The sequence below is a fragment of the Poeciliopsis prolifica genome, unplaced genomic scaffold (assembly GCF_027474105.1).
Source record: "Poeciliopsis prolifica strain line A6 unplaced genomic scaffold, Auburn_PproV2 SCAFFOLD063, whole genome shotgun sequence".
NCBI lineage: Eukaryota > Metazoa > Chordata > Actinopteri > Cyprinodontiformes > Poeciliidae > Poeciliopsis > Poeciliopsis prolifica.
In genome coordinates this window covers 1246619-1273405 of record NW_026562438.1, presented here as the reverse complement: position 1 = coordinate 1273405, position 26787 = coordinate 1246619, and the positions used below count along the sequence as shown (strand labels likewise).

The following is a 26787-nucleotide window of genomic DNA, read 5'->3' as shown; positions in this document are numbered from 1 at the left end:
CTCAGCGGTACCGGCCCGGTCTCTCAGTGGTACCGGCCCGATCTCTGTCAGTGGTACCGGCCCGATCTCTGTCAGTGGTACCAGCCCGATCTCTGTCAGTGGTACCGGCCCGATCTCTGTCAGTGGTACCGGCCCGATCTCTGTCAGTGGTACCGGCCCGATCTCTCCGTGGTACCGGCCCTATCTCTGTCAGTGGTACCGGCCCGATCTCTCCGTGGTACCGGCCCGATCTCTCAGCGGTACCGGCCCGGTCTCTCAGTGGTACCGGCCCGATCTCTCCGTGGTACCGGCCCTATCTCTGTCAGTGGTACCGGCCCGATCTCTCCGTGGTACCGGCCCGATCTCTCAGCGGTACCGGCCCGGTCTCTCAGTGGTACCGGCCCGGTCTCTCAGTGGTACCGGCCCGATCTCTCCGTGGTACCGGCCCGATCTCTGTCAGTGGTACCGGCCCGATTTCTCAGCGGTACCGGCCTGGTCTCTCAGCGGTACCGGCGTGGTCTCTGTCAGTGGTACCGGCCCGATCTCTCAGCGGTACCGGCTTGATCTCTCAGCGGTACCGGCTTGATCTCTCAGCGGTACCGGCCCGGTCTCTCAGTGGTACCGGCCCGGTCTCTCAGTAGTACCGGCCTGATCTCTCAGTGGTACCGGCCCGATCTCTCGTGGTACCGGCTCGATCTCTGTCAGTGGTACCGGCCCGATCTCTCCGTGGTACCGGCCCGATCTCTGTCAGTGGTACCGGCCCGATCTCTCCGTGGTACCGGCCCGATCTCTCCGTGGTACCGGCCTGGTTTCTGTCAGTGGTACCGGCCCGATCTCTGTCAGTGGTACCGGCCTGGTCTCTGTCAGAGGTACCGGCCCGATCTCTGTCAGTGGTACCGGCCGGATCTCTGTCAGCGGTACCGGCCCGATCTCTGTCAGTGGTACCGGCCCGATCTCTCCGTGGTACCGGCCTGGTTTCTGTCAGTGGTACCGGCCCGATCTCTGTCAGTGGTACCGGCCTGGTCTCTGTCAGAGGTACCGGCCCGATCTCTGTCAGTGGTACCGGCCGGATCTCTGTCAGCGGTACCGGCCCGATCTCTCAGTGGTACCGGCCCGATCTCTCAGTGGTACCGGCCCGATCTCTCAGTGGTACCGGCCCGATCTTTCAGTGGTACCGGCCCGATCTCTGTCAGTGGTACCGGCCCGATCTCTCAGCGGTACCGGCCCGATCTCTCAGTGGTACCGGCCCGATCTTTCAGTGGTACCGGCCCGATCTCTGTCAGTGGTACGGCCCGATCTCTGTCAGTGGTACCGGCCCGATCTCTCAGTGGTACCGGCCCGATCTCTGTCAGTGGTACCGGCCCGATCTCTGTCAGTGGTACCGGCCCGATCTCTCAGTGGTACCGGCCCGATCTCTCAGTGGTACCGGCCCGATCTCTCAGTGGTACCGGCCCGATCTCTGTCAGTGGTACCGGCCCGATCTCTCAGTGGTACCGGCCCGATCTCTGTCAGTGGTACCGGCCCGATCTCTCAGTGGTACCGGCCCGATCTCTGTCAGCTCTGGTTATTTGCTGTGTCTAGCAGTGGATCATGCAGTTGTTTGTGGGTAAGAATCTGTTTTTTTTTCTCTGTGGTGTGTCTGAACATGCCTGCCTGATGCCGCATGTTTTAGTGTATGTTTTAGTTTTTCTGATGCATGTTTTAGTTTTTCTGATGCATGTTTTAGTTTTTCTGATGCATGTTTTAGTTTTTCTGATGCATGCTGTGGTTTGCTGCTGCCTGGTATGAACTTTCCCACACTTCCTTGCTGCACTTTGCTGCAGGCCAGACGTTATCCTCCCGTCGAGTTTTCCTAATATGGAAGCAGCAGCTCAGGCTGGAGATGCGTCTCTGTGGAATCCAGCTGCTGTGATTTATCTCCAACCGAGTCGTTTGTTTGTTTTTAACACATTAATTTCTTTCTGAGTGCATTAATATTCCAGATGACATGAAATATAGATATTTTAGATGTTTTGCCCCTTTGGACACTTTGAATAAATAATAAATGTAAGCTGACAGTTCTGTCTGGAAAAATCCTAAAATAATCAGGAAAAGGTGAAGAACAGGAATCAGATGGGAAATGAAGAGCAGCTGACTTCCTGTCTGTCCTTTTCAGTTCACAGAATCTGATCCGCTGCTCTACATGCCAGACCCACCGGGGGCAGTGTAATCGTCCAATCGGGAGGCGGCGCGCCGTCCAATCGGGAGGCGGCGCGCCGTCCAATCGGGAGGCGGCGCGCCGTCCAATCGGGAGCCAGTAAGATGCAGAGAAAGCCAAGAGGTTTCGTCTCCACTTCAACTAATTGGATTTCTTGGAGGTTTTTTCCCACAGGGAGTCGGGACAGATTAAAAGGGTTCTGCAGGGGTCAGAGGTCAGGAGACAATGGGCTCCGTTGGATTGAATTACAGCAGAGATTTGGACCGACTTAAAGGAACAAAGACACCATTTAGTGGGGAAGGTCCAGCCTGACAAATGTAAAAATAAATAAATCTCCCAACCGTGGACGGAGCCCAGAGACACCGAGGGGCGTGGCCAAGGCTCAGGGGGCGGGGCTAATGCAGGATGTCCCCAAATGTTTCCTCTGTCAGCAGACGCCGAATCTCAGAGCGAGCGGTTCTGCCTTAGCCGGTTTTAGTTCCCCTTTGGGCTAAATAAAGACTCCTCTTCCACCCAGTGTGACGTCTCCTCTGGTTGTTCTGATTTGTCATCTTGAGGCAGGGTCAGTTTGACTGAGTCGGCTTCTCAGAGGTCAGAGGTCACCCTGGCTTCTCAGCTTCTTGTGTCCTTCTTTGCCTCGGTTTCCCAGTGAACTGCTTGGAAGTCGAGCTGCAGCAGGTGAACCGGACCGGGTCAGGAGTTCAGCTGGTCCGCTGTGTTTACCCCCATCCAGTCCAGGGGGCGGCGCCCTGAAGCCCCGCCCCCTGCTGTCTGTCTGCAGAGCGTCAGCCTCTGCTGCTGACGAGGAAACTCGCTCTGCTATAAATACCTGAACCGCAACTGCAGCAGACAGTTCTGTTCTGTTCTGGATCCGGTCCTGCGAGGTTCTGGTTCTGGTTCCGGTCCGATATGGGAGACTTCTGGGCAGACGTGGCCTCTCAGCGGGTGGCCCGAGGATTCCCGGTACGTTTCTGAGCCGCGTCTCCAGTTTCATTCAGCATTGAGGAAGTGAGAGCAGAGAGGAGCAAACATCCTGCTGAGCGTAGAAACGAAACGTCTAGATCTGCCAGCAGCGCTGAACGTCCTGCCAGTCGGAGCAAAACGTCAGCTGCTGCCGAGAAAAACATCCATGTGTTCAGCACGGCGGGGTCAGAGGTCAGGCCTGCAGAGAACCACAGTTCCTCTAGGCTGGATCGTATCTTAGATCAAACCGGTTGTGGTTCTGATCCGGTTTTCTGTTGGTTCCAGGTAGAAACTGAGGAATATCAGAACAGATGGGTTAAACAAAAACGTGTTCAAGAGAAACGTTCAGAACGAAGGAAACGACCCGAAGGTTTGAATTTAAAGTGGTGAACTCAGGATTTTTATTAACTCTGTTTTTATTTGGATCATATTTAAAAGTTTATTTCTGCTGGTTTTCATATTTATTATGAAATATTACGTTCTGATTGGCTGCTGAGCCCCATGAGCCCGCCTCCTGGCCGGCCTTCCTGTGGCTCAGCAGCGAACGGAGGGCTGCGATTGGTCCAGGTTTCTGAGCCAAAGAACTGGAGGCTGCTGGACAGACCCACAGCATGATGCTGCCTCCACTGTGTTTATGTTGGGATGTGTTTCCATTAACTCTGCCCCGTTTTCTCCGTTTGGTTTAGTTTGTCTCGGTGAGTCGGAGAGAAGAGGCTGAAGGAAAAAGGAGACATCCTTCGTTCTCCAGTGAAAACTGTTTCAACATTTTTGTTTCTCTGCAGGGAAACGATGAGGAGGCTGTTCTGGACCAGGGCAAGACCAGCAGCACCCTGCACACAAACTTTGAGAAAGAGGAACTGGAGAGTGAGTGACACACACACACACACACACACACACACACACACACACACACACCAGCAGCCTTTATTTGCAGCCAAAACAGAAAGTAGCGAATCGTTCTGCCCGTATTTCCACTGTCTGGGTTTAAACAAAATGTTTCTGTTTGGGTCGTTGCATTGAATACCTGGAAAAACTTTTAACTCTTATTTTTTCTTCTGGAAACTTTAATTCAATTTATTTTAATGAGGAACCTCACTGTTTCCTGTAGCTTCATTTTGTGCTCCACTTTCACCAAACGTCACAGTTTTATGGTTTATTTTATTATTTAAGTCATAAATCATCAGTTCTATCCAACTTTTCTGGATTTTATCAGCTGATTTTATTCCTTCAGTTTTTACTAGATTCTATGACTCTACAATGAGTTTAATTAAAATTAATTTCATTTATATTTTAAAGCTTTCTGTTTTGAAGTTTGGCGACTGGAACCTAAAAATCCTGTTTTGCCATAGAAATAAATCAGCAAAGCTTAATAAATATTATTTGCATATTTCTCCTCATACATGTTGCTTTAATATTCTTTAATTTGTGTAAATAAAGGCCAGTTTGTCATTAAAATGCAGTTTTTCCATCCATTAAATGCGTCCTTTTTATTCTCCCATTAACACAAATTGTTAGATTTACAGTCCAGTAATTCCTTCTAACTATAATAGAACTCTGGTTCTGCTGGGTCTCATGTCCTTAGTATTTGTGTGTGTGCGTGTGTGTGTGTGTGCGTGTGTGTGTGTGTGTGTGTGCTGCTGCCAGGCCACAGAGCCGTGTACGTCGGTGTTCACGTCCCGCTGGGCCGGCAGACTCGCAGGCGGCACCGGCACCGCGGACACCGCCATCACCGCAGGCGGCGAGACCGGGACGACCGCGAGGACGGCCGGGAGTCTCCGGCGTACGGTCAGTTCCGATCCGACTCCTGCGCCAGGACACGTCTGATGATGATGACGAAGAGTCTGACTTCCTGCCGCAGACACGCCGTCCCAGAGGGTCCAATTCCTCCTCGGCACCGAAGACGACGACGAGGAGCACATCCCCCATGACCTGTTCACCGAGCTGGACGAGCTGGCCTTCAGGGACGGACAGGTCCAGGTGTGGAAGGAGACGGCCAGGTGAGGGTTCTGAGCCGGTAATTGGTCCGATCAGACTGAGCTGAGGGTTCAGAGCAGTGGTACCGGTCCGTGGACCAATGGTACCGGGCCGCAAGAAATAATGAAATATTTTTGTTTTCTGTATCATTTGAATCTGGAGGATCTTTTTTTTTGAAAATCCTTTCACGGATTCAGCTTTTTTCCGCCAACATTGAGTCACAAGCAGCAAAGTGAACAGAACCAGATCAGATTCTTTGGAAAGTTTCTCTGGAGGTTAAAGGCTCAGAGAGACAGGAGGATGGATTTATCCCGGTGGTTGATTCCCACAGTCCAAGCCGCTCTGCATCTTATTTTGAATGCAGAGCGTTCACCATAGTGACCAGAGTCGGACAGTGTGAGGTCAGGGTCGAGAGGACAGGAGACTTGGATTTTAGGTCTGGTTGGTTTAAGGATCGTTGGCCGATTTTCCCAAACCTCTGTGACCTCAGAGCCGATAAAAGTCCAACAGGTTCGGTCGGTTTGAGAGTCCAGGAGCAACACGGAACCAGAACCAGTTCCACTGAATGCCCCGGTTCCACTGAACGCCCCGGTTCCACTGAACGTCCCGGTTCCACTGAACGCCCCGGTTCCACTGAACATCCCGGTTCCACTGAACGCCCCGGTTCCACTGAACATCCCGGTTCCACTGAACGTCCCGGTTCCACTGAACGTCCCGGTTCCACTGAACGTCCCGGTTCCACTGAACGTCCCACTGAACGTCCCGGTTCCACTGAACGTCCCACTGAACGTCCCGGTTCCACTATGATGATCTAGCAGAACGCCGGGCTCGGGCCATGTCAGCGGTTTGGGATCCCCTCCGTTCTTACGTCACCGCGCGTTCTGATTGGCTCCCTGTCACATTCAACAGGCTGCGATAATCGGGCCGAGACCCTGTTGAAAAAGCCCGATTTTAGATCGGAGCGGTCCCAACGTTCTACCAACTGGACCAGATCATCGTCGTGACACACTTCACAGAACAGGAGGATCGGTTACGATTATCACGAGCAACAATCTGCGACAATCAGGGGGAGGGGAGGTTTTAGTGGAGCTGCCCAAGACTTGACCGGTTTGTGGTGGTGAACAGGTTGGGGACCACTGGTCCAGAGAACTTTGATGATCACGAGCAGGACAGGAAGGAGAGGGTCGGCGGTGAGGTGTGCGGCAGCAGGGGTCATCTCCTGATGCTGACCGGGTCAGACGACATTCTGGAAAGAAGAAGAAGAAGAAAATGAAAGAGGGCTGCTGGTTTCTGGTTCAAACTTACAGAAACGTTAAAATGCCACAGCTCTAAAACCAGCAGCAAAACCAGATTCTACTGAAAAGATGCAAAGCTGGTTAAAATGACAACTTGTTAAAAAGAGAAGCTTGTCAAAGTCAGATGCTGACGTCATTAAAACCAGATTCTAAACCTGTTAAAATGAGATGCAAAATGAGTTTCAGGTTAAGAGACGCTGAACTTGTACACATGAATTCCTCGTCAAATGAGATTTAAAACGACGTTAAACTCATTTCAACGACAAAATGTTCTTGTTTTGCTGCTCATCATCACGAGCTGCTGCTCCTCAATTTATTTTCCAGCTATGGTTAAAGTCTTCTGGCGTCTGGTTTTAGTCTCGCTTCAGGCCGCCGGGTCACATGACGATCAGATTCACGAGGCGTTGGGTTAGGGTTAGAACCTGCAGAACGGGTCGGGTTCCCCTACCAGACAGGAAGTTGGTGATGATGTCATGTTTACGTCCAGGTGGCTGAAGTTTGAGGAGGACGTGGAGGACGGCGGCGATCGCTGGAGCAAACCGTACGTGGCCACGCTGTCGCTGCACAGCCTGTTTGAGCTTCGCTCCTGCATAATGAACGGCACCGTGCTGCTGGACATGAGGGCCGGCTCCATCGACGAGATCGCAGGTCAGACGCTAACCACATGCAAACCACGCTGACTACAGGCTGGGGACACACCAACAACATGCTAATGATGCGCTAATAACATAACATGTTGACAACATGCTAATGATGCGTTAATAACATAACATGTTGACAACATGCTAATGATGCGTTAATAACATAACATGTTGACAATATGCTAATGATGCGTTAATAACATAACATGTTGACAATATGCTAATGATGCGCTAATAACAACATGTTGACAACATGCTAATGATGCGTTAATAACATAACATGTTGACAACATGCTAATGATGCGCTAATAACATAACATGTTGACAACATGCTAATGATGCGTTAATAAAACATGTTGACAATATGCTAATGATGCGCTAATAACACAACATGTTGACAACATGCTAATGATGCGTTAATAACATAACATGTTGACAACATGCTAATGATGCGTTAATAACATAACATGTTGACAATATGCTAATGATGCGCTAATAACAACATGTTGACAACATGCTAATGATGCGTTAATAACATAACATGTTGACAACATGCTAATGATGCGTTAATAACATAACATGTTGACAATATGCTAATGATGCGCTAATAACACAACATGTTGACAACATGCTAATGATGCGTTAATAACATAACATGTTGACAATATGCTAATGATGCGTTAACATAACATATTGACAATATACTAATGATGCGCTAATAACAACATGTTGACAACATGCTAACGATGCACTAAAACATAACATGTTGACAACATGCTAACGATGCGCTAATAACATGTTGACAACATGCTAACGATGTGTTAATAACATGTTGACAACATGCTAATGATGCATTAATAATATAACATGCTGACAACATGCTAACGATGCGCTAATAACATAACATGTTGACAACATGCTAATGATGCGTTAATAACTTAACATGTTGACAATATGCTAATGATGCGCTAATAACATAACATGTTGACAACATGCTAACGATGCACTAATAACATAACATGTTGACAACATGCTAATGATGCGCTAATAACATAACATGTTGACAACATGCTAATGATGCGTTAATAACATAACATGTTGACAATATGCTAATGATGCGCTAATAACATAACATGTTGACAATATGCTAATGATGCGCTAATAACATAACATGTTGACAACATGCTAATGATGCGTTAATAACATAACATGTTGACAATATGCTAATGATGCGCTAATAACACAACATGTTGACAACATGCTAATGATGCGTTAATAACATAACATGTTGACAATATGCTAATGATGCGCTAATAACAACATGTTGACAACATGCTAACGATGCACTAATAACATAACATGTTGACAACATGCTAACGATGCGCTAATAACATGTTGACAACATGCTAACGATGCGTTAATAACAACATGTTGACAACATGCTAATGATGCATTAATAATATAACATGTTGACAACATGCTAACGATGCGCTAATAACATAACATGTTGACAACATGCTAATGATGCGTTAATAACTTAACATGTTGACAATATGCTAATGATGCGCTAATAACATAACATGTTGACAACATGCTAAGGATGCACTAATAACATAACATGTTGACAACATGCTAATTATGCGTTAATAACTTAACATGTTGACAATATGCTAATGATGCGTTAATAACATAACATGTTGAATATGCTAATGATGCGTTAATAACATAACATGTTGACAATATGCTAATGATGCCCTAATAACATAACATGTTGACAACATGCTAACGACAATCTAACATGCTAAGCAAGCTCTAACAACGTTGTAACAGGCTAGCAATGCCCTGCTAATGACATGCTAACATTGTGCTGATGATGTGTTAACCACCTGCTAAATACATGATATGCTAACTGTATGCTTACGACATGCTAACAGCATCCGAGCATGCTAACAACATAATAAAAATGTGTTGGCAACGTTCTGACGATGTGCTAACGACATGCTAACGCCCTGCGGCTACCTGCTCCCAGACATGGTGATCGACAGCATGCTGGCGACCGGCCAGCTGGAGGCGGAGCAGCAGGAGAAGGTCAGGGAGGCTCTGCTGAAGCGCCACCATCATCAGAACGAGAAGAAGCTGAGCAACCGCATCTGGTCCGCTCCTTCGCAGACATAGGCAAGAAGCATTCAGACTCAACGCTGCTGGAGCGCAACGGTGAGGCGCTGCTGTCATCCCTGAACGTCTGCTCAACCTCCAGGTCCACCAATAGGACCCAGTCAGGTTCAGAACCACCGTCCGATTCTGGTCCCATTTAAGCCCAAAAGTCTTCACACTCCACCGTCTTTATTCATCCACTAGGCCTGTTGCAATAAATCAATTAAGGGGATTGTAAATTAAAACATTTTCTTACTTTAGCTGGATGACAGAAGTTGTTAATCTGGTGTTAATCTGGTGTCAACTAAACATTTTTGGGCTTCAATTTGTTGATTGTTTAATCATTTGTTATATTTAAAAACTTTTCCGGGTTAAATTATCATTTGAATTTAAAGTTTTAGAATGTGTTCTAGCATTATAATCCTATTCCCATTAAATTATTTGAAAATGGTCTCAATATTATCGTTTATCACGATAATTCTGGGGCAGTTTATCGTCCAGCAGTTTCTGTTATGGTTCTGACCCAAACCTTTGGTTCTGACGTTCTGTTTTCTCCCTGAGATCTGCGAGTCGCCGGGCAGAGTTCGGTTCACTCTGTGCGATCTGATTGGTCGAGGTAACGGGGTGGCGCGGCGTCGGGCCTCTGGTGTGGCGTGTTGCATGAACACGCATGTTGGTCTTATTCACTAACCCAGTGTTTAATGATCAGAGAAGCTGCTTTCTGATTGGTTGGCACTAACCAGCGTGCTGATTGGTCGGGTTGATAATCAGCTGCTGACGGAGCTGAGCCACCATGTTGGAGCTTCATGGGTTTGGACTCGATCAGAACCTCCATTTTTACATGCAAACAATCAAGTAATTTCAGTTTTTCTGTTTATATGAATTTTTTTAGCATTAAACGTTTTTTTGGAAATATAACTAAAAGCAAAAATTGTCATCCTGCAGCGACCCGCCAGGACGTGACCATTGATTTTGGATTTTAATCAGTTTTTGCTTTAGAAATATTGGCAAAAAAAAAGTTTTCCTAAAAAAAATTATTTCATCTCAAGAATAAAGTTATGTAACTCAATAACATTGGAATAAAGTTATGTGAGAAGTTGTACTATGAGAATAACCAATATCACAGTAATAATATCGTTCCTACAATACCAGAATCAAGTCGTTTATGAGAACAATCGTAACAGGAGAATAGTCATAAAGTACAAGAAAGTTAGTTGTGATAATCTTGGGATAAAGTCGTACTTCCTGATTATGCCGATGCGCGGAAACGTGTCGAGTTGCTGTTAATCTGGCCCGGCCTGCAGCTGGGTCCAGCTATTCTCTGCTAATCCAATCAGACCAAGGATGGAAAATAATTGGTTGCATTGAATCCAGATTAATTTATTTGCCGGTGTTTCTGAGGTGGGATCGTTTCCGTCTCTGACTGACGTCCAAACCCAGGAAACCCAGGGCCTCCTGCTGGTTTCCATGTTAGCATGACTGTTGATGTCAGCGTCTCTTCCTGTCCCTCCTCTGTCCAGGGGAGGGCGTGTCCTCCTCTCCCTCCTCCGCCGCGCCTCCCAGTTCTCCTTCGACGGTGCCACCCCTCGCCCCTCCCCACGGGCGTACTTCCTGTTTGGTTGCCTCTTTTCTGGCCCGCCTCCTTGTCTCCCGACACGCCCACCCTGTACCTCCAGGACCGCCACCTGTCGGAGCCCCGCCCGCCCTGACGGGCCCCGCCCCCTCTGGAGGAGCGCCACGCTGCCACTTGGCACCGGAGACGCCAGTGGGCGGAGCCGGGATCCAGTTTTCCTCCTCCGGTTTTCCCTCCGGAGGAGGAGCAGCACCTTCACATGAATGATGGCGCTCCAGAGAGCCGAACAGGCAATAAGAGGCATGAAGCTGCTGCTACTAAAACCAGGCCTGGGGTCAGAGGTCATCTGGGGACTAACGAACCTCCACCAGTGATTGGGATCAGAGCAGGCTGGACAATAAATCAATAACAAGATCAGCACATTCACTGAACTCCAGAACCGCACGGCATTCTGGGAGATGTAGGCAGAGGTAAGGCTTTAGCCTCTCACGTCGAGTTGAGCTAGCTCGATAGCATCAGCTCGCTAGCTCGATAGCATCAGCTCGCTAGCTCGATAGCATCAGCACGCTAGCTCGATAGCATCAGCTCGCTAGCTCGATAGCATCAGCTCGCTAGCTCTCTGGTTACCTAGCAACAACCTGCGTCACTCAGTTTTTCAGCCCTCTTTAAAATTTAAAGATCTGGTCTGGAAAAGCAGCCTGGTTCTGCTAAACCCAACCCGGTTCTGATTCAGCTCCAGTGGATAGAGGTTCTGGTGGAAAACGGTTCTGTGGTTCCGATTGTGGGACTGATGAAGACCAGAAACCAGGCTGACTCTTCATCGGGGCAAACTGACCTCTGGTTGTTTCTAATGACTGTCTGCGTGTAAAAGTTGGTGTAGAAAGTGTGAGTGTCGGTTCTGAAGGTGGAACAAACGGGTCCAACAACCGAGCCTGAGGAACACCGCAGTGGCTGACAGGGTTTCCCCTCGCAGAACGCAGGGCTCTGCAGCTTTAAAGAGACGGTTCTACTGTCAGACCCGCCAAATTAAACTTCAGAGCTGCAACTGTCCATCCATGAGCCACTGGAGTCGCTCAGAACCGACCAGAACCGGTCCGTTAACCCGTCGGAGCGCTGACTCGTCTTCACTGAGGTCGCTCTAAAGCGACAGGAAGTAGTCAGAGCGTGACGGCCAGCAGAGTCAGCAGCTTCCTGGTCCGGTTCCCTTACTCAGCCCAACCTGGAGGGAACGGACCGGACCGGACCCTCTGCTCTGGTTTAAAGTTCAGGAGTCAGGTGGAGCGAGCGTTCAGCAGCCGACGTGGAACCTACTGAGCTGTAACCGGACTCTGGGCCCGGACTGTGTGTGTGTGTGTGTGTGTGGTGTGTGTGTGTGTGTGTGTGTGTGTGTGTGTGTGTGTGTGTGTGTGTGTGTTGTGTGTGTGACTGTGTGTGTGTTAGTGTTTGCGTGTGTGTGTGTGTGTGACTGTGTGTGACTGTGTGTGTGTGTGTGTGTGTGACTGTGTGTGTGTTAGTGTGTTTGTGTGTGTGTGTGTGTGTGACTGTGTGTGTGTGTGTGTGTGTGTGACTGTGTGTGTGTGTGTGACTGTGTGTGTGAGTGTGTGTGTGTGTGACTGTGTGTGTGTGTGTGTGTGTGACTGTGTGTGTGTGACGGTGTGTGTGTGACTGTGTGTGTGTGACTGTGTGTGTGTGTGTGTGACTGTGTGTGTGACTGTGTGTGTGTGTGTGTGTGACTGTGTGTGTGTGACTGTGTGTGTGTGTGTGTGTGTGTGTGACTGTGTGTGTGTGTGACTGTGTGTGTGTGACTGTGTGTGTGTGTGTGTGTGTGACTCTGTGTGTGTGTGTGTGTGTGTGACTGTGTGACTGTGTGTGTGTGACTGTGTGTGTGTGACTGTGAGTGTGTGTGTGTGTGACGGTGTGTGTGTGTGTGTGTGACTGTGTGTGTGACTGTGTGAGTGTGTGTGTGTGACGGTGTGTGTGTGTGTGTGTGTGTGTGTGTGTGTGTGTGACGGGGTGTGTGTGTGTGTGTGTGTGTGTGTGACTGTGTGTGTGTGTGTGTGACGTGGTGTGTGTGTGTGTGTGTGAGACGGGGTGTGTGTGTGTGTGTGTGACTGTGTGTGTGTGTGTGTGTGTGACGGGGTGTGACTGTGTGTGTGTGACGGGGTGTGACTGTGTGTGTGTGACGGGGTGTGACTGTGTGTGTGTGACGGGGTGTGTGTGTGTGTGTGTGTGTGTGTGCTCTGTGAGCTTCATGTTCAGATCAGCTGTTGAGTTGAAATCTTTGAAGGATAATTTAATCTTTATGTTTAAAGAATAAAAGTAAAAAGTCTGAACTTGTGTGTAAACTGAGCAGCTACCATTAAAGTTCTCCTGATCAGGTCAAAGGTCATTCTCTGAGAGCCAAACCCTCAGAACTGGTTGTGGTGAAAAATGAAATGATAAATCATCTGGACATGTGGAGTAGATTTAATGAATAAATACTGAAGTGTCTCCAGAGTGGACTGTAGGAGAACCTTGTGGTTCTGGTTCTGGTTCCGGCCCAGTGAAACTGACTCTGAGTGTCTGCAGGGCTGCTGGCGTCGCCGCAGTCGGCTCCAGGAAACCTGGACAACAAGATCACCGAGAGCCGGATCAGCGCCGGCAGCCGAGAGAACAGCACCGTGGACTTCAGCAAGGTGAGCAGCACCGGCCCGGTTCTGGAGGCCCGGTCTGTAGGCCCGGTTCTGGAGGCCCCTTCTGGAGGCCCGGTTCTATAGGCCCGTTTGGAGGCCCGGTTTCTTAGGCCCAGTTCTGGAGGCCCGGTTCTGGATCTATAGGCCCAGTTCTAGGCCCGGTTTCTGGAGGCCCGGTTCTATAGGCCCGGTTCTATAGGCCCGGTTCTATAGGCCCGGTTCTGGAGGCCCGGTTCTATAGGCCCAGTTCTGGAGGCCCTATTACCAGTAGTTAGTAGGTGGGAATCTTTGATTCAAATCTGAGTTTTGGGGAAAATTTGTTAGAAAATTGTTTTATGTCATTTTTCCTTAGTAACATAATTATTGATATTTTGTTGCTAAATCCCAAATCAATCCTTGATTTTCGTGGCTTCCTGTTTCGCCGCGCTCTGCTCGTCCCGTCTCCATGTCGATGCCAGAAGGTTCTGTCGTCACAAATGGTGGCCGCCTGGCGGCGGATTGGTTCTTATGAAAGCATTTTATGACATTTTGTACTAATTCTGAAGGAGAATCTGTTCTCCATTTAGTTTTATTTCTCAGGACAGACCCGATATTAGCTTAGTTTGTTTTGTGTTAGTTAGTTTTGTGTTAGTTTGTTTTGTGTTAGTTGTGTTAGTTTGTTTTGTGTTAGTTTGTTTTGTGTTAGTTTGTTTTGTGTTAGTTTTGTGTTAGTTTGTTTTGTGTTAGTTAGTTTTGTGTTAGTTTTTTTTGTGTTAGTTAGTTTTGTGTTAGTTTTTGTGTTAGTTTTGTTTTGTTAGTTAGTTTTGTGTTAGTTAGTTTTGTGTTAGTTTGTTTTGTGTTAGTTTTGTGTTAGTTTGTTTTGTATTAGTTTGTTTTGTTAGTTAGTTTTGTGTTAGTTAGTTTTGTGTTAGTTTGTTTTGTGTTAGTTTGTTTTGTGTTAGTTTTGTTTTGTGTTAGTTTGTTTTGTGTTAGTTTTGTGTTAGTTTTGTGTTAGTTTTGTTTTGTGTTAGTTTTGTGTTAGTTAGTTTTGTGTTAGTTTGTTTTGTGTTAGTTTTGTGTTAGTTAGTTTTGTGTTAGTTAGTTTTGTGTTAGTTTTGTGTTAGTTTGTTTTGTGTTAGTTAGTTTTGTGTTAGTTTGTTTTGTGTTAGTTTGTGTTAGTTTGTTTTGTGTTAGTAGTTTTGTGTTAGTTTGTTTTGTGTTAGTTAGTTTTGTGTTAGTTTTGTGTTAGTTTGTTTGTGTTAGTTAGTTTTTGTGTTAGTTAGTTTTGTGTTAGTTTGTTTGTGTTAGTTTGTGTTAGTTTGTTTTGTGTTAGTTTGTTTTGTGTTAGTTTTGTGTTAGTTAGTTTTGTGTTAGTTTGTTTTGTGTTAGTTTGTTTTGTGTTAGTTGTTTTGTGTTAGTTTGTTTGTGTTAGTTTTGTGTGTTAGTTTTGTGTTAGTTTGTTTTGTGTTAGTTTTGTGTTAGTTAGTTTTGTGTTAGTTTGTTTTGTGTTAGTTTTGTGTTAGTTAGTTTTGTGTTAGTTAGTTTTGTGTTAGTTTTGTGTTAGTTTGTTTTGTGTTAGTTTTGTGTTAGTTAGTTTTGTGTTAGTTTGTTTTGTGTTAGTTTGTGTTAGTTTGTTTTGTGTTAGTTTAGTTTTGTGTTAGTTTTGTGTTAGTTTGTTTTGTGTTAGTAGTTTTGTGTTAGTTTTGTGTTAGTTTGTTTTTGTGTTAGTTAGTTTGTGTTAGTTTTGTGTTAGTTAGTTTTGTGTTAGTTAGTTTGTATTAGTTTGTTTTGTGTTAGTTTGTTTTGTGTTAGTTTTGTGTTAGTTTGTTTTGTGTTAGTTAGTTTTTTGTGTTAGTTTGTTTTGTGTTAGTTAGTTTTGTGTTAGTTTTGTGTTAGTTTGTTTTGTGTTAGTTAGTTTTGTGTTAGTTAGTTTTGTGTTAGTTTGTTTTGTGTTAGTTTTGTGTTAGTTTGTTTTGTATTAGTTTGTTTTGTTAGTTAGTTTTGTGTTAGTTAGTTTTGTGTTAGTTTGTTTTGTGTTAGTTTGTTTTGTGTTAGTTTGTTTTGTGTTAGTTTGTTTTGTGTTAGTTTTGTGTTAGTTTTGTGTTAGTTTGTTTTGTGTTAGTTTTGTGTTAGTTAGTTTTGTGTTAGTTTGTTTTGTGTTAGTTTGTGTTAGTTAGTTTTGTGTGTTAGTTTTGTGTTAGTTTTGTGTTAGTTTGTTTTGTGTTAGTTTTGTGTTAGTTAGTTTTGTGTTAGTTTGTTTTGTGTTAGTTTTGTGTTAGTTTGTTTTGTGTTAGTTAGTTTTGTGTTAGTTTGTTTTGTGTTAGTTTTGTGTTAGTTTTGTGTTAGTTAGTTTTGTGTTAGTTTTGTGTTTGTTTTGTGTTAGTTAGTTTTGTGTTAGTTTGTTTTGTGTTAGTTAGTTTGTGTTAGTTTGTTTTGTGTTAGTTAGTTTTGTGTTAGTTTGTTTTGTGTTAGTTTGTGTTAGTTTTGTTTTGTGTTAGTTTTTGTGTTAGTTTGTGTTAGTTAGTTTTGTGTTAGTTTTGTGTTAGTTATTTTTGTGTTGTTTTGTGTTAGTTTGTTTTGTGTTAGTTAGTTTTTGTGTTAGTTTTGTGTTTGTTTTGTGTTAGTTTTGTGTTAGTTTGTTTTGTGTTAGTTAGTTTTGTGTTAGTTTTTTTTTGTGTTAGTAGTTTTGTGTTAGTTTGTGTTAGTTTGTTTTGTGTTAGTTAGTTTTGTTAGTTAGTTTTGTGTTAGTTTGTTTGTGTTAGTTAGTTTTGTGTTAGTTAGTTTTGTGTTAGTTTTGTGTTAGTTTGTTTTGTGTTAGTTTTGTGTTAGTTTTGTGTTAGTTTTGTGTTAGTTTGTTTTGTGTTAGTTAGTTTTGTGTTAGTTAGTTTTGTGTTAGTTTTTTTTGTGTTAGTTAGTTTGTGTTAGTTTTTTTGTGTTAGTTAGTTTTGTGTTAGTTTGTTTTGTGTTAGTTAGTTTTGTGTTAGTTTGTTTTGTGTTAGTTAGTTTTGTGTTAGTTAGTTTTTTGTTAGTTTTGTGTTTGTTTTGTGTTAGTTTTGTGTTAGTTAGTTTTGTGTTAGTTTTGTGTTAGTTTTGTGTTAGTTTTGTGTTAGTTTTGTGTTAGTTTGTTTTGTGTTAGTTAGTTTTGTGTTAGTTAGTTTTGTGTTAGTAGTTTTTTGTTAGTTAGTTTTGTGTTAGTTTGTTTGTGTTAGTTAGTTTTGTGTTAGTTTGTTTTGTGTTAGTTAGTTTTGTGTTAGTTTGTTTTGTGTTAGTTAGTTTTGTGTTAGTTAGTTTTGTGTTAGTTTGTTTTGTGTTAGTTAGTTTTGTGTTAGTTAGTTTTGTGTTAGTTAGTTTTGTGTTAGTTAGTTTTGTGTTAGTTTGTTTTGTGTTAGTTAGTTTTGTGTTAGTTTTGTGTTAGTTTGTTTTGTGTTAGTTAGTTTTGTGTTAGTTTTGTGTTAGTTTTTTGTGTTAGTTAGTTTTGTGTTAGTTTTGTTTTTTTTTACTCTTTCACCCAGAGTCCTGCATTTGTCGCCATTGTTACGCTTCATTCTTGATGTCATTGAAACATTTTAAAGTAAGAAATAAAATGTTGCTGAGTCGCTGTTTGCCATGGTGATTCCGCTTTTTCTGGAGTCAGAACCAGAAACCCAAATGGAACCAAATCCTTAAGCTCAATCATCAGAACCTTCCGGGTCCAGACAGGGGCGGATTAACACGCCTTCTGGTCCGGGTTCTCCAGAACCAATCAGAGCTGAAACCTGACAGGAGGGAAAGAGAGTGGGTGTGTCTCTCTGATCTCTTGGCTCTCATTGGACAGAAAACAGGAAGTCCTCCATCAGGGGAGACTGAAAACCTACGATTGGATGGAGAGACTGGTTAAATACAAAAGGTTCTGGTTATTCCACCGGCTCAGAACCATCAGCTGAAAAAATCCTCAGTTAAACTGGGATGGTGGAAAAACTGGAGTTGGAATCAGAACGATATCTGGGCCGGACAAAGTCCAACTTCCTGTATTTAAAGTCTGAACGGTGGTTCTGGGGGGCGGGACCTTCCAGGACGGTCCAATCAGAACGTCAGAGGGTGACGGCTCGTCTCTCTGCAGGACTGTCACTGTGTGTGTTTGCTGCCGGCGGCCGACAGGAAGCCCGCAGTAAGTCAGCCGTCGCCCAATCAGAGGCCTGTGTCGTGGTTGGTGCTCTGTGATTGGTCGATGCTCGCTGTCGTTTCAGTGATTGTTGTAGGCTGTGATTTTGATGTCACCAATCAAACGTGTTTTTCCGTCTGAGGTGTTGGGGCGGATTGAACCCAACAGAGCTGCATCTGAAGCCGTATCAGTCCGCCTGTGAAAGTAGATCCTGACAAGTTCCTCCTGTTTCAGATGCTTTTCTGAAATTAGTTGAAATGATTTCAGGGACATGAAGTCCAGCCGAGTTCCTCTGTTTGTCTGGACGTGAGCTGGTTCTGAACGGCTCATGGTCCTGACTGGATCAGGAGTGACGTGGCAGCAGTACCGGGATCCGGTCCAGGAGTCTGAGTTCTGGTTCTGTTCCAGGTGGACATGAACTTTATGAAGAAGATCCCGCCTGGCGCCGAAGCCTCCAACGTCCTGGTGGGAGAGGTGGACTTCCTGGAGCGGCCCATCATCGCCTTCGTCCGCCTGGCGCCGGCCGTGCTGCTGACGGGCCTCACCGAGGTTCCGGTACCGACCAGGTGAACTCATAACCTGCTGGCTTGGTTCCCATGACAACTCTGGTCCATTTCAAACCCACGCAGTGAAACCAGAACCCAACGAGGAGTTCTGAAGCGTCTCTCCGGTTCTGCTTCAGGTTTCTGTTCCTGCTGCTCGGTCCGTTCGGGAAAGGTCTGCAGTACCACGAGATCGGACGCTCCATCGCCACGCTGATGACCGATGAGGTGAGCCGCGCGTTGCAGGAGGTTCTGGTCTGGTCCAGGTGCGACCCAAACAGAGAACCTTCTCTGACCTCCCCGGTTCTGCCGCAGGTCTTCCATGACGTGGCGTACAAGGCCAAGGACCGGAACGACCTGCTGTCCGGCATCGATGAGTTCCTGGACCAGGTCACGGTTCTGCCGCCGGGCGAGTGGGACCCCAGCATCCGGATCGAACCTCCGAAAAAACGTCCCGTCTCAGGTGAGAACCCGCCTACCGAAGCCCAGGAGGCTCAGCAGAAACTCGTCCTGTCAAGTTCTGATAGCCAGCAGTGATCCTTTTTTAGCAATATGTGAAATTATGCTACATCAAAATTAAGAAACCATAAACTTGCTAACATAACTTCCACTTAAAGCTGCAGCAAAATAAAACTATTCATGATGTTTGTTGAGTCTGTGTACGTGAAGATCGATCGTTTCATAGATTACACTCATAACAAACTAACGACTTGGTCACAGATTAAACTCATACATAAAATCACAGAATTTATAAAGTTTCATTCTGCAGCTTCAACACATTGGAAGTTGGATTAAATGGAAATTAAGCTAGCAAGTTCATCCTAAATTTATGTTTTCGCATTAAACTAAAATATGCTAAAACGGAATGCTAGCACTGTTTTCGCAAAACGTCCATTTTGGAATAAATTACATTTTTGTAGCATAAATGGCTTAGCGTCCATTTACCGTATTTTCTGGACTATAAAGCGCACCTGCATATAAGCCGCATCTGCTCTTATTTAAAAAAAAAAAAAATTAAACAAAGACATACAAGCCGCATCCACTTCATTAAAAAAGTTTTGTGAGCCACAGATATTTAGTTTTTAGATTAGATATTTACTACAGGTGCAAAACGATTTTGAATTGTAAATGAACATGTATGTACCTAAATAGATCCTTTCCTAACCTGTCTTTTAACACGACAGCAACTTTGATTAAACCGAGACAGAACCAAGAGAAAATAACCGGTATTTATTTATCTTCATTTCTCTCGTGTGTGAAATCACGTCACCTTAATCATCTTCATCATCTTCAGTGAAACCCACGAAGTCCTCCTCTTCAGTGTCAGAGATGAACAAGCTCAGCAGCGCTTCCTCACATCTGTCTCCATCAGTCTCGCTCTCCAGGTCCTCCTTCGGTGAGGCTGGCTCTAGAGGTGCGTCGCTGTCTTGGCGTAGCAGTCCAGCCTTTCTGAACGCTTTGGTGATGGTGGATTCTTTAACTGCACTCCACGCTGTCAGGATCCGCTGGCAGACATCAGTGAAGGATGCTTTGCGCATGCGGCTGGTTTTAGTGAAGACTTCTCACCACTTGTCATCCAAGTCTCCCACTCAATTTCTTCGTGTGGGTTCCATGATGAAGGGGTGAAGAAGATGAAGATAATAGGATTGGAAATTTGTCGTCCTTCTATCTGCTTCTACCAGTTATATCTGCTAAAGAGGAAGTAGCGTATTCTTCTTTGCATTTATTTTATCTTAGTTTTGATTCTAGTTCCGGTTAGAGCGCCCCTAGCGATGGAAAAAAATCCACAGAATAGCCGCTCCTTTTTATTAGCCGCATGGTTCAAAACCTATGAAAAAAGTAGCGGCTTATAGTGCGAAAATTACGGTATGCTAAAATGGACGCTAAGCTAGAAAGGTTATCGCTTCTGATCGAGCAAATTTCAGTTTAAGAGCAGCAACAGTAACCGTCCCATCTGTGTCTGCAGGAGAAGAGGAAGATGGCGGCGCAGCCTAATGGCTCCGCCCACTGCTCAGAGGCTGTGAAGGAGGCGGAGCATCACACGGGGCCAGAACTGCAGCGGACGGGCAGGTGTGTGTGTGTGCGTGCGTGTGTGTGTGTGTGTGTGTGTGTGTGTGTGTGTGTGTGTGTGTGCGTGCGTGCGTGCGTGCGTGCGTGTGTGTCTCATGCTCAGGTGATGCTGATCTAATTCCACAGGATCTTTGGAGGCCTGGTGAACGACGTTCGGAGGAAAGCGCCGTTCTACTGGAGTGACATCAAAGACGCGCTGAGTCTGCAGTGTCTGGCGTCCGTCCTCTTCCTGTACTGCGCCTGCATGTCGCCCGTTGTCACCTTCGGTGGCCTGCTGGGGGAGGCCACCCAGGGCAGCATAGTAAGGTTCCCAAACGCTGACCTGTGACCCCCACAGCAAACACACAGTCAATGCTACAACATATGTAAACGTCATAGTGTTTTATATTCATTTATCCATTATTTTTACATCCATTTAGCATAAATGCTAACCTTCTGGCTTTAGATGGCCATGAGGTAGAAATGTTTATTAGATAAAATATTCTGGCTTTCTGAGGTTCCCACAGCGCCCTCCGGTGGCGCCCACTTTGGAAAACACTGAGCTAAGAAATGGACAGCAAGTAATGGTAGTGATAATAATAATAATAAAGTAAAAAGAAAATCAAATGAAAAACATAAGCTGTAAAATGTTAGCAGGTCCCAGCAGCAGCTCTGTGGGACCTGCTGGTGTTTTTCCCGCGCTGTTCTCAGCAGTAACGTCTCGGTTCTGCAGGGCACCATGGAGTCTCTGTTCGGGGCGTCCATGACGGGCGTGGCCTACTCCCTGTTCGCCGGCCAGCCGCTCACCATCCTGGGCAGCACCGGCCCGGTTCTGGTGTTCGAGAAGATCCTCTTCCATTTCTGCGAGTGAGTACAAACCGCAGCCGTTTCTGAGCTGAACATCAGCGCCCCCTGCTGGCCGCTTCGTGTCTGAGCCTTCAGGCCGTTAGATAAGAGGCGCAGAGCCAAACGGGTCACAGATTATCAGAACTTTCAGGATTTAATTCTTTTGTTGTTGATTTTCTGGAGCTTTTAGACTTTAAATTCTTTTGTTTGAGGATTAAATGTGTTTCATAAGTCTTACATAAAGCTGCCCTGGTTCTGAACCCAGAAGAACCAAGATGGCGTCCCGGTGAGGTGTGATGTCTCATTGTCTGTCCCCAGGAACCACGGTCTGTCCTACCTGTCCCTGCGGACGAGCATCGGGCTGTGGACGGCCTTCCTGTGCGTCCTGCTGGTCGCCACAGACGCCAGCTCTCTGGTCTGCTACATCACCCGCTTCACGGAGGAAGCCTTCGCCGCCCTCATCTGCATCATCTTCATCTACGAGGCTCTGGCCAAGCTGGTCACCATGGGAAGAAGTTTCCCGTCAACCTGCACAACCAGCTCAACAACCTCAGCTTCTACACGTGAGGGGCTCACATGCTTTTCATTTTTTCCTACATGTTTAAATGAATTTAAATAAAGTTAATGAATATTTCCCCCTTAATTTCTTATTGTATTTTTATCTTTTTTTAACTGAATTTAGTTTTTACTTTATTCATTTTCTCTTTTTTCTTAATTTCTTGAGTTAAAATAAAATTTAAAAAGTTAAAAATATTTCTTTAATTTTTAAAAAGTTTTTATAGATTTTTCTTGATTAATTTTTTTTCTTTTCTGTGTTCTTTACTAAAATATGTTTAAATGTATTTATTCAAACGGTTTATGTCTTCTGTGTGATGGTACTGGAGCGGCCCGGTGGTTCTGATCCGGTCTGCATCTCTTCCAGATGTCGGTGTTCTGCTCCCTCCAACGCCTCGGCGGACGTCCAGCAGATCTGGAGCAGCAGGAACCTGACGGCAGGAAGCATCGAGTGGGAGCAGCTGAACGTGACGGTACGGCTCTCTGGTCCACAAGCAGCGCCCCCGGTGGCGTCCCCGGGGACCACGGCCCTGGGGACTGCGGCCCCGGGGACCGCGGCCCTGGGGACTGCAGCCCTGGGGACTGCAGCCCTGGGGACTGCAGCCTGTGACCCTCCTGTCTGTGTCTGCAGGCTTGTCGAATCTTGAAGGGACAGTTTATCGGGTCGGCCTGCAGTGAAAAAGGACCCTTTGTCCCAGACGTCCTCTTCTGGTCCGTCATCCTCTTCTTCGCCACCTTCTTCCTCTCCTCATTCCTCAAAAAGTTCAAGACCAAGAGATACTTCCCCACCAAGGTCAGTCCCTGTGCGTTCTGCTGGTTTGCTTCACGGACCTGCTGGTTCTGCTTCACTGACCCGGCGGTTCTGTATACAGGTGCGGTCGACCATCAGTGACTTTGCCGTCTTCCTGACCATCATGGTCATGGTGCTGCTGGATCACTTGGTGGGAATTCCTTCTCCCAAGCTGGAAGTCCCGGAGCGATTCGAGGTGATCCACCTTCAGGTTGACGTTCTCAGGTTCAGGTAGGGGTTGGGGTTAGGGTCAGGATTAGGGTTGGGGTTAGGCTAGGGGTTAAGGTTAGGCTTGTCCTCGCTTCCTTAAAAAGCTGGCTGCAGCTGGCTTTAAAAAGTTTTAAAGTCATTGGAAAAATGTACAGTGGCCTTTGATAAATGACTCAGTGACTCGTGGCAGTATGCTAGCTAGCTATTTAACAGTTGTACATCTATCATAGATTAAGTGCAAATGTATGTCCAGTTGGCTGTTGCGATGCTACATGCATTCTGTGCTAATATGCTAGCCTCTGAGGGAATCAAGACTGTAAACAGCCATTTCAAGGATGATGAGCAATAAGCTGTGGATTTTATTTCTACATTTTAGCGTTTTCTTCCCTCCTGGATATTCAGGATCAGGTTCTAGGTACTTTAATACGGTTCTATTGGCTTTGGTCGCCCTGCGCTGGCGTCTGCCTCCTTGCTCTAATTGGTCCACTGGGTTGTAATGGCGTCTGCTGGATTATCTGCAGCCCACCACCAGCGACCGGTCCTGGCTGGTTTCGCCACTCGGCGCCAACCCTTGGTGGACGCTGCTGGCGGCCGCCATCCCCGCTCTGCTCTGCACCATCCTGATCTTCATGGACCAGCAGATCACCGCCATCATCATCAACAGGAAGGAGAACAAGCTGAAGGTGGGCGGGGCGGCTCGGGGCCGTGGTCTGGTCTCGGGTTGGGTGTCCGTGGTTCTGACCCGGCGTGCCCTTGCAGAAGGGCTGTGGGTACCACCTGGACCTGCTGGTGGTGGCGGTCATGCTGGGCGTCTGCTCCATCCTGGGCCTGCCCTGGTTCGTGGCGGCCACCGTCCTCTCCATCTCCCACGTCAACAGCCTGAAGGTGGAGTCGGGCTGCGCCGCGCCTGGAGAGCAACCCAAGTTCCTGGGCATCCGGGAGCAACGAGTGACGGGATTCATGATATTCATCCTGATGGGCTGCTCCGTCTTCATGACGTCCGCGCTCAAGGTGGACATCTGGTTGGACACGGGACGTTTGGCCGGACGTTCGACGTTTGGCCGGACGTTCGACGTTTGGCCGGACGTTCGACGTTTGGCCGGACGCGGTAACGAACGTGTCTTTTTGTCCCCAGCTGATCCCGATGCCCGTCCTCTATGGAGTCTTCCTCTACATGGGAGTGTCGTCACTCAAAGGCATCCAGGTTTGTTTCCAGATTTGTCGTCTGCTGGGAATCTAAATCATATTTTTGCTGTCGGTCAAAGTGAAGCGCTATTTGGTGGAAATGTTAAAGTCCTTGGTAATCAATAACTGGTTGAATATTTTCATATCATTGTCGGCGATATATAAATTTGAAAAACAAATATTTTCATACTGAAGTTACTCAGGGAGTCGTGCAGAGAAATGTAAATAATAATAATATTATTGAAGTCAGAAGTATTTGCTGTGTCACATTTATAAAGTAAAGTTGAGTGAATCCTGCATTTCCTGGTCCTGCAGCTCTTCGACCGGATCAAGCTGTTCGGCATGCCGGCCAAGCACCAGCCGGACCTCATCTACCTGCGCTACGTCCCGCTCTGGAAGGTCCACGTCTTCACCGCCGTCCAGCTGTCCTGCCTCATCATCCTCTGGGCCATTAAGGCGTCTGGAGCCGCCGTCATCTTCCCCATGATGGTGAGGCCGCGTCCCCCCGTCCCACCCCGCCGTCTCCTCGACCGCACGGCGCGGCTCACCGCCGTCCCGCCTCTCTGCAGGTTCTGGCGCTCGTCTTCATCCGGAAGCTTCTGGACTTTTGCTTCACCAAGAGAGAGCTGAGCTGGCTGGACGACCTGATCCCGAGAGCAAGAAGAAGAAAGACGACGACAAGAAGAAGAAGGAGGAGGTGAGGTGCTCTGATTGGTCGTTTGGCTCTGATTGGCTCTGCATTCTGATTGGCTCTGCGTTCTGATTGGCTGTCTGCAGGACGCCCAGCGGATGATGGAGGAAACGGAGGACGAGCCTCAGAGCATCCTGAAGTTCCCCATCAAGTCTCTGAAGGACAGGTGAGTGGAACACGGTGGCCCCCCCCCTCTGAGTGTGCTCTGCTGCAGGCGCTGACATGGTTCTGGTTCTGTTGGTCCTGCAGGTCTGACCCGTCTGAAGTCAACATCTCTGATGAAATGGCCAAAAGTGGAATCTGGAAATCCGTTTCCAAAAACTCTGAGGGAGGAAAGGCTCTGAAACGCTGCAAGAGGTGATGATGACATCACCGCCTGCGGCTGCCCCTATTGGTCCAGGAGGGTCTGGGATCAATTCCTGATCAGTTATTGATAAACTCAGATCTAACTGATCTGAAATTGTTCTGCTGTCCAGTCAGGAGAAACTTCCCAGCATCCAGATCAGCGTGGAGAACGAGGACGGACGGAGGTTTGTGGACGCTGAGACGGCGTTATGATCCTCCATTGGGACGGCGAGGTGGGCGGGGCCTGAATGAGGCGGAGGACCAATCAGCTTCCATCTGGCTGTGCTGCATTTCTCTGATGGCACGACTTTCATTTCCTCGTCGTTTTACACTGACGATCCTCAGGTTACTTTGGTTTCACTGCCAGACCACCGCTGCGCTCTGATTGGCCAACTGTCTGGGGCTACGCTCTGATTGGCCGACAGCCAGCGAACTCACAGGACGAATATTTATTTCTCCTTCAGTTCCTGCTTCTCCTCCATGATCCGACACAGAACGGACTTTTTATTTAATCTATCATGCTGATTTCACTTCAGTGTGTGTGTGTGTGTGTGTAGGTGTGTGTGTGTGTAGGTGTGTGTGTGTGTGTGTGTAGGTGTGTGTGTGTGTGTGTAGGTCTGTGTGTGTGTGTATGTGTGTGTGTGTAGGTCTGTGTGTGTGTATATGTGTGTAGGTCTGTGTGTGTGTGTGTGTAGGTCTGTGTGTGTGTGTGTATGTGTGTAGGTGTGTGTGTATGTGTGTGTGTGTGTAGGTCTGTGTGTGTGTATATGTGTGGGTGTGTGTGTGTGTATATGTGTGTGTGTGTGTGTGTAGGTCTGTGTGTATGTGTGTGTGTGTGTGTGTGTGTGTGTGTGTGTGTATATGTGTGTGTAGGTGTGTGTGTAGGTGTGTGTGTGTGTGTGTGTGTAGGTGTGTGTGTAGGTGTGGATGTGTGTGTGTGTGTGTGTATATGTGTGTGTGTGTGTGTGGTCTGTGTGTGTGTATGTGTGTGTATGTGTCTGTGTGTGTGTGTGTATGTGTGTGTGTGTGTGTGTATATGTGTGTGTGTGTGTGTATATGTGTGTGTGTATGTGTGTGTGTGTGTAGGTCTGTGTGTGTGTATGTGTGTGTGTGTGTGTCTGTGTGTGTGTGTGTATGTGTGTGTGTGTGTAGGTCTGTGTGTGTGTGTGTGTGTGTGTGTGTGTGTGTAGGTCTGTGTGTGTGTATGTGTGTGTGTGTGTAGGTCTGTGTGTGTGTATGTGTGTGTGTGTGTGTCTGTGTGTGTGTGTGTATGTGTGTATGTGTGTGTGTGTGTGTCTGTGTGTGTGTGTGTGTGTGTATGTGTGTGTGTGTGTGTCTGTGTGTGTGTGTGTGTGTGTGTGTGTGTCTGTGTGTGTGTGTGTGTGTGTGTGTCTGTGTGTGTGTGTGTGTGTGTGTGTGTGTGTGTGTGTGTCACCATGTTGCCTGTAGGTTAAACCTCAGCAGATGTTTTGTAGTTTCTTTGAAATTTTTTAATAAATCAGTTGGGAGGAAACATTGTCCACATCATGAGTCACATGACCAACAGGAAGTGACTCCTGGAGGAAACCATGAAGAAGACGAAGACAGGAAGCCCCCCACCTTCTTCAAATCACCCAAAATTGGTGTCAAACTTTTGTGCTCCGTTTGTGCAGCAAAAATATAGTTTGTGTCCTTCCTTGTGCTCCTTCTAAAGATATTAAGAAAAATGTTCTCTAGGGGTCATCAGAGGTCAACCACTCCCCTGGCCTGCTCACATTTAAAGTTATTTATTGAATTGTTTTTTATTTGTGCTGCTTTGGCGATATTAACTCAAGTTTAGGAGTCAAAAGGTCAACCAGCCCGCCTTCTTTTGTAAACAGTTTATGTTTTGAAGTTGAGAAAATAAGTGTTGATTTTGTCGATCATGAAGTTGAGGTGGAAACGGTGCATAGCGCCCTCTGGTGATCAGAAACAGGTTCATGTTGACCTTAAGACCAGGAGAAATTCATCCAGCTTGAAGTCAATGA

General features: G+C 46.5%; 1 protein-coding gene across 1 annotated transcript; it reads left to right on the top strand.

Moving 5' to 3' along the window:
- Positions 1-2320: 2320 nt before the first annotated feature.
- LOC129380021 (sodium bicarbonate cotransporter 3-like) lies at positions 2321-25660 on the top strand. The gene is given in 29 exon segments (XM_055060982.1): positions 2321-3139; positions 3922-4003; positions 4784-4924; positions 4998-5136; positions 6896-7056; positions 9079-9195; positions 9198-9263; positions 13345-13451; positions 17977-18134; positions 18251-18338; positions 18426-18554; positions 18556-18573; positions 20077-20180; positions 20307-20481; positions 20893-21026; positions 21324-21511; positions 21514-21568; positions 21928-22033; positions 22192-22353; positions 22433-22546; positions 23082-23243; positions 23320-23571; positions 23696-23764; positions 24061-24234; positions 24315-24390; positions 24393-24442; positions 24523-24602; positions 24686-24793; positions 24913-25660. Coding segments are annotated over 29 exon segments (3351 nt in total). The 5' UTR covers positions 2321-3085; the 3' UTR covers positions 24995-25660.
- Positions 25661-26787: the final 1127 nt, after the last annotated feature.